The sequence below is a fragment of the Furipterus horrens genome, unplaced genomic scaffold, assembly GCF_987537825.1.
Source record: "Furipterus horrens unplaced genomic scaffold, mFurHor1.1.pri manual_scaffold_3, whole genome shotgun sequence".
In the NCBI taxonomy this organism is placed as follows: Eukaryota; Metazoa; Chordata; class Mammalia; order Chiroptera; family Furipteridae; genus Furipterus; species Furipterus horrens.
This window is the reverse complement of record NW_028327173.1, coordinates 42438467-42446425: the sequence shown is the minus strand read 5'-3', so window position 1 is coordinate 42446425 and position 7959 is coordinate 42438467. Positions and strand designations below refer to the sequence as shown.

General features: G+C 36.7%; 1 protein-coding gene across 1 annotated transcript in view; it reads right to left on the bottom strand.

Annotated features, from left to right (window-relative positions):
* Nucleotides 1-3015: 3015 nt before the first annotated feature.
* The window catches only part of HOOK1 (hook microtubule tethering protein 1), a 56155-nt gene continuing 51211 nt past the window's right edge, over nt 3016-7959 (bottom strand). Inside the window, exon 22 of the mRNA XM_090269543.1 lies at nt 3016-6632. Coding sequence (XP_090125669.1) covers nt 6462-6632 — 171 coding nt within the window. The 3' untranslated portion in view covers nt 3016-6461. The remainder of the gene's footprint in view (nt 6633-7959) is intronic.

The following is a 7959-nucleotide window of genomic DNA, read 5'->3' as shown; positions in this document are numbered from 1 at the left end:
AATCCAGGCTGTGAATCTTTTCTCTGCCACTGTCCTACAGAGACACAGACACACACACTGCACTGTAAATATAACACTTGGACTAGAGTCGGAGAATTTACAAGCAGAAAAGGAGCAGGACACACAGGATGAGCTAAATTCATATGAAAATGTGCCCAGGTCAGGCACAGCTGACCTGCGTGCAATAGGGGGAGGTTCCAGCAAAGGGAGGCAGCGCTGGTGGTTGACTAATCAGGACAGCTTCCTGGGTGAGGAAGCTGCTTTGTTAGAACAGGGAATTCAGAGCTCTAACTCTTGTCAACAGGTGCTCCTTGGTGCCAAATTCAACGCCAACAGGAATTCACAATTTGAGGTGTGGCAAAGGAAACCACATTCATTGCAAAACAGCTCAACGGTGATACAGCAAGGCTGTGAAAACAGCAGGGCTGTGAGGTAGCCTGGGGGCCAGGTTTCTCTTCAGCTGGGAGCTCTGCTCTGCTCCAGTCCACTCTGCAACAGTCCGCTCCTCTCTGCTCCTGCACAGGTCTGTTTTCCTCTGCTCCGGTGAGATGGCTCCAGTGTTTCAGCTCTAGCCAGGGAAACAGTCTTGTGTTTGGTGGAAAGGGAAAGTGTGCTCCGCAAGCCAGAGGCGGGATGGCTTATATAGACAGAAGTCTCCGCCCTGATCCCTGATTGGTCCATCTTCAAGTAAATGAGGACTCCAAATTCTTGCATTTTGACTGGTCCAAAAAGCATGGCCTATTGGTCAGAATAAAGCTGCTCTGATGGTTGGTGAAGATGGATGTTGATGGGGATAAAGCTGTACTGCCTTCTTGGATGGGGCAGCCTTAGTCCTATTAGTTGACACAACATTCCAGGAACTACTCAAGAATGAGCTCAAATGGTAGCAACAGTGTGGAAAAGCAGTTCAGTGCAGAGGCAGGCAGTTTAGTGCAGGCTTCTCCCTGAAGCGGTTTGCATGAGAGGCCACTGTGTACAAGTGGCCGCTAGGCCCTGTTTTGGTTTATTTTTTAATTTAATCCCAGTTAGGACACCAGGAGCCCTTCTTAATAAGGATCTTCATTCTCAGGTTCACACTCTTATGTCACTTAGGCTAACTGAGTCAGCCTGTTGCTAGGCTACCAGGAGGGAAGGAGGTAGGCACGTGGGGAGGGGGTGAGGACATTCCAGGGACTTGGGAGTTTCTTCTCTTCTTACCCTTAACTGTGACTTTGAACACAACATTTAACCCAGCAAGCCTCCGTTTTCTTCCTCTAAAACATGGTTATGAAGGTAAAAACTTCATTCAGTAGTAGTAGTAGAGAATGAAATGTACATAGCATGGACTCAATAGGGTGCAACGAAAATGTAGTTTTATTCTCATGCACCCCACCCCCAAACTCTGAGAACCACTCCTTTCTGCCTCTGAATGAAATTTCTGCAGGGTCCATCACTGTTCTGATTGCTCTTACATAACAAACATTCTGCTTGCCACATTCATTCCCAAGAAGTCTAATTTTGGTCATTACAATTTGCAGCCTAATAAGTATGCAATTTACATAACTCTATACATTAGCTCAATTAGCGTTCAGTTCAACCCAGTTTTAAAACTGAAAGGTTTCCAGGTGAGGTAGGTGGGGGTGTAGCCAATACTTCTCTGAGCACCGCATGCTTCCTCCTTCAAGCATTTACCAGTTACTGAGATAAAGGTGCTGCAGCCCAGCTGAGCAAGGGGATGGAGCGCTTCACCACCAGAACCACAGCCAGCTGAAGAATCCAATTGCAGCTCTATCCCTGAGCATGTCCCTGTTTGCAGGGTGATGTCCAAAAGCTTCACTTCATGATCCCATATCACATGGAATTTCAGAGAAATACAAAACATATACATTCACCCTTGACATCTAGAACAGAGCTGTCCGGTAAAATTTTCTGTGATGATAGAAATATTCTCTATCTGTACTGTACAATATCGTAGGCACATGCCATGTGTGGCTGTAAGGAGAAAATAAAATTTAATCAAAATGCATGATTAAATATCTAATGTGGTTAGCAGCCACTGCATTGGCCAGTTCAGGTCTAGAACCTTGCGTCACTCTTAGTGAATGTGATGATGTTGGGCCAGCATTTACTGTACAGGTCAGAAAGTTAAATTTAGAGTCATGGTCTTTTGGGATCTTCACTATTGTCTCCAGTTTTGCAATCTGGCACATTAACTTTATTCATGGGATTAAACAAATATCTATTGAGCCTCCATTAATAACAACAAAATTAAACCTTTCTAAAACATAATCCACAAACATGGAGAACCTGCACTTTTCTTAATATTTCACAACTTATTTTGACAAGCCTGTATAGATAGGGAAATAAAATTAAGATGCCAGAAGAAAGAAACCCCAAAATAAAGTAGAAATAAAAAAATTGCTTAAGCAAGAGAAATCTGGACTGTAGGCCCACAGTTGATATGGCTAAGTGATGACTTCAAGGATGCAAGTTCTTTCTTCTCTGTTGGCCCACGGTCCTTGACAGTTACCTTCAGGTCCATGGCATTCTAGAAGGGGAAAGGGCTGGGAAAGCACGCCCATTCTTTTAATAGGCACAGGTCACTACTATTCACGTCTCTCTGGCCAGAACTTAGTGAAATGACCCCACCTAGTGGCAAGGGAGTCTGGGAAGTACTTATTTTTCTCCTTGGATGTAAGGTAAATGTAACAAGCTAAAATATGGGATTTACTAATGGACAAAGGAGGGAACGGAAATTAAGAGATGAGTAGCAGTCTCTGCCAAAGAAAACACAGAAATGTTTTGAATTCCAAAATAATGCAAAATGCCTTCATTCCGATGGTGAAACTGGATAACTGGGAAAACCAAAAATCATTTTTACACATCTTCTCATTCACCAAAAAAGATGAATTAAATTAATGCAATTATTTTTTTCTTTACTGATCTAAATATTCTAAGTCCTGTATTTAAAGCAGCAAATAAACATGTGCTTGTATCTGCTAAAAAGCCATCATACTCATCACACAAAATCAGAAAGTTTATTTACTTGAAACACTTCACAACTATTATACTGTTATTGGACAATCATTTATTTAAAATATCCTAAATACAAAAATAAATCAAACATTGCTTCTATTTTTCAAATGTCAAAAGTCTTTTCCATAGAAAATAGAAAAAGAACTTTTATAAACTAAATATTACAATTAAGCTACATCAAATAGATTTTTCTATTTTTTTATTCTCGCCCAAGGACATTTTCATTTGCTTTTTTAGAGAGGGGGAGGGGGAGAGAAACATCAACGCGAGAGAAGCATCGATTGGTTGCATTCATACGCACCCAGACCAGAGATCCATGCCGGGACTGGGGATTGTACGTCCAGACCTGGGATGAACCCACAATTTAGGTATGTGCCCTGACCGGCAGTTGAACCCACAACCTTGGGCCACACTGGCCAGGGCAAGCTACATCAAGTTTAATAACTGCACACTATTTTCTTCTGTGTTTGTGCTTTAGTGGCTTACAAATTTCCAGACTACTTCTTTATAATGTACAGCTTCACAATAAGAACAAATGCATACAACCGCATACACACATTTTACATAGGAATGGTGCTTGTTAAATATACATAGAAAGAACCTAACGTGGTTGTATTGTACACTAAAAGCCACCCCATAGAGCCAGATGTGCTACTACACAGAAATAGGTATAGAGGTATAAGTATTATCTAACATTCCAATTAACACTCACTCCAGTTATCCAAGATGACATCTTAATGAGGGATGCCCAGTTTAATGTTTCTAGATAACACATTAATTCTTAATCTATACCAAATCATTAGTTCAACAGCCTTATTCATTGAAAAAATACAGTGAACTTAAAAGTATTTTTCAACACATTAAGTTCATCTCAGGATAAACATTACTGTCATATGTACACACACATTTTTTGTTTTAAAAAGAGAAAGAAACGTTAATTTTACAGCAAATGCTCAAAATTAAAGATCATTTTGAAATTTGTCCGTGGTTTTACTTTATTATCACTGGAACATTTAACAACTTACCACATAGACAAATGCTAAATTTCTTTTCCCTGGTATATGCACTTAAACATCACTGACAACACAGACATGTATAATTCATGGTTTATGAGAAACAGTCATAATTCTTTACCACCCACAGGGTGTCAATCTCACTCTATTAGCCAGATGTGGAAAAGAATCTCACTTCTGGTCAGTTCCTGAATTTCCATATGATTAATCACAATAATACAGAACTTTAAATTACATTAGTCTTGTAGAAATACATCAAGCAATTTAAATTCTACTTACCAACTAGAAAAGTAGTAAATCACAAAAATTGCTTTTTCATTATTAAGAGAAAAGAATCTAGCTTTAGGTCATTATTCAGAAATTGCATGAATTATTTAGAAATTCCACATATAATAATCTAAAATTTATGAGCAATTGAACTGTGAAAATACTAATTTATTGAAACTGATGTTTTACAATAAATTCCTTTAAAAGGAAGCTTGAAGAGCTTTTAAAATCTCAATTATTAGCAAGTAGTAAATACCAAAGGAGCTCATGTCTTACATTAACCAAAATATACCAAACTGCCATAATATTTAGAAAATTTTAATAAGCATGCTAAAATATTTTCAAAGGCTTATTTCATTTTCACAGGCAAGCAGAGACTACAAGAATATATGAAAATACAAACAACAATATATTTGCACTGAAAAGAGACATCAAAATCTAAGAGGTAGTCAACAGAAGTAACCCTGATAAAACAAAATATCCTGGCGGATGCACCCTAATCTCAGAACCTTAAATACACTATGAAATTCTTGTACAGTGTTTTCAGTAATTAAAAAAAATTGCTGGTAAAGAATTTAAAAAGCAAGACTCTAAATGAGTAACACTGTAAATGGAAACAATATCTATATTTTCAAGGAAAAGTTAAGAATAAACTCTAGACCCAAGGTGGTCTACAGCCTGCAGGCCAAATCTGACCTACCACCAGTTTTTGTAAAATAAAGTTCTACTGAAATACAACCACACCTAACTGGTCTACATATTGTGTACGGCTGCTGCTTGCATACGTACTTAGTAGCAGAGCTGAGTGCTTGCTACTGATCATACAGCCAACAATGCCTAAAGTAACTACCACGGTATTCAACATTAAGGAATGCAAGGATGCTAGTTATGTCACAATTCAACTCCTTTTTATACTGAAATAGTCTTGACATTTTTCTGCTTTTTACTTTTGTGGTCTAACATCAAGGAGTATTTCAACGTTATTATAAAAAGATTTAGTATGGCACTGTCCAACAGAACTTTCTGCAACAATGGAAATATTTTATATCTGCACTGTCCAATACCATAGCCATTAGCCAATGTGGTTCCTGGACATTTGAACTGTGGCTGGTGCAACCAAGGAACTTAATTTTAATTAACTTAATTAAAATTGCCTCATGTGGCTTGTGGCTACAATATTGAACAGCATATATTTTACTCAACAAAATTAAAATTCCAAAGTGTAACTCTTCAAAAAATTAGAAAGTAACACCTTTGAAAATAAAGAGCTTTAGGCAGAAACAAACTGAATACTATAAACACAGCCTAACACAGATTGCTTAATTAGTAAACAATATCACATTGATTCCAAATTGTTTCATCACACCACCATCTCTTCCCAGTGAAGAGGCAAACTCATTAAAGTATTTTTAGCAGAAACCTTGATAATTTTATGCTTAAGAGGAAAATATTATAATCATTAACTATATTAAAGAGCACATGGATGTTTCACACAAAATATATTTTTAGCTTGTTTCCCATCAGAAAGTCACCTCTTATAAAAATCAGTTGATTTCCTCACCCATCACATTTCAGCCACACTGTACAGAAGCCCTTGTTGATAGTAGGTACACATAGGTTTAACCTCTTACTCTACTGTGGCAAAGTCACTTCAACAGTCAAAATTTCCAAATGTTGTATCTTCCACTACATGACCAAATATACCCATTCAATGCCAGAATTAGATGCTAGAGGGAAAACTTTGTATATATCAAATAAAAAATATAAATCTTTATAGTCCTACAGGAGCCTACCATAAAACTATTTTTATATGGACAAAAACAATAAAATGAATATAGATATATTTTTAAATTACTTATTACTGATTACACATTGCAAATTAACCAAATGAGAGCATTAAACTAAAATATACAAAGTCAACCTGAAATTATAACACTCTCAGAACACAAATGTTTGAGTTGTTTGCCTAATTACATCTTCTAATTATTCAAATGTTCTCCCTCAGAGAGATAGCTAATTCTATATTTTGTTTTCAAAGTTAGCCAGCGAAATTAATTTTGTGCCTTTTGAACAGCTGGTCCTGTATTAGAAACTTATTTTTCAGTCTGGTGGTTAGTTGAAAGATAGAAAATATTTAAGGGCACTTCTGTTTGTTTTCTTTAGAGTTTAATCAGATGTCGTAGCAGGAACTTTAACAGAGAGACTTCTTCTAGTGCTGGTGATGTGCCGTTGCTGCGCCAAGAAGGAGCGCGCAGGAGGACACGCACCGGGGTCTTTGCAAGCACCACTGCTGCTCAGAAGTCTTGATTCCATCCCCAGTTTCTGAAATGCTAGACTCTAAGCAAAAATAAACACATAAAAATGATTAAAGTTTAAAGTGCTTTTCGCATACATGAAGACATTTAATCCTCAAAACAATCCTACGAAACCGGTGTTTTCCTTTTTTTTTTTTTTTATAATAGAAAAGAATAAGGGATCAGAAGCTAATTAGTCTGCTCATGGTAATGCTAGTAAGAAGGAGAAAACAAGGGCATAAAACTCAAGTTTATCTATTTTAATCCAGCAAACATAAAATCATTAAAAACAGTGGCTTAAAGTAATGTTCTAGAATTAACTTCAATTAAAACAATAAAAACAAAAAAGATTCCATAGCAAATTTATGCGTTTGGGCCATCACTCCACCCACCATGAGCAGATATAACACATCAAAAAGCTTGGATCAACGGTTATCAAAGTGTGATCCCTGGTTAATATTAGCACCACTGGGAATTGGCTTAAAAATGCAAATTCTACCTGTAGATTCTACCCAGACCTACTGAATAGAAAACTCTGTGGGTGAGTCCAATAATCTGTATTTTAACAAGTGTTCTGATGCCTGCTAAAGTTTGAGAACCATAGTATAGTTCAAATTTACTATGATTTATCAACATATAGATACCTGACAAAATTACTGTAGCTGTGTCTGTTGGGTTTCTTAGTAAGAGAAATCATCCCTTCTCTCTCACTACACAGCATAACACAATTTTACTGAGCTCAGCAATATTAGTGATTAGTATAATACATAGAATCAAGTAGATACAATACATAGGATGAAAAATGAATAAATTATGCATTATTTGGTTTAATATATTTAATGATTTCTGTATCAAAAGGCAACAAGAGAACAAGAAAATACAGAGTCTCGATATTAACTAGGACGATTAATCCATGATGGAAGATTCTGGGAACACCTCACTAGTAATTTCCTTCAGAACCTTGCTAAATTAAGCCCGATTTTACCAAATAGAGAAGGGAAGGAAAGAAAAGAACACAGATGAAAAGTATGATGGCATGAAAGGAACAAAGCATGTTTGAGAAAAGACAGCCAGTTCTATACAGTGAAACACAGGGTTCACACTTAAGGGTCTATAAATTGGTAATCTCCCATACCAAATAAGCAACACCTAAGATAGACAGTGGCTACATTATTACCTATTCTAGCTGATTGGGATAACCCAAAAGAACCATATATATAATGAAATGCTACTTTTCTTAAAAATATCCTATAGATACTAACGGTAAAAAAGTAAAATACATTTCAAATTACTTTATATTATTTTTCTCCTAGTTAGGACAACTATTGAAGAGTATTCCCTAAATTAAAAAATAATAACACATTAAAGGA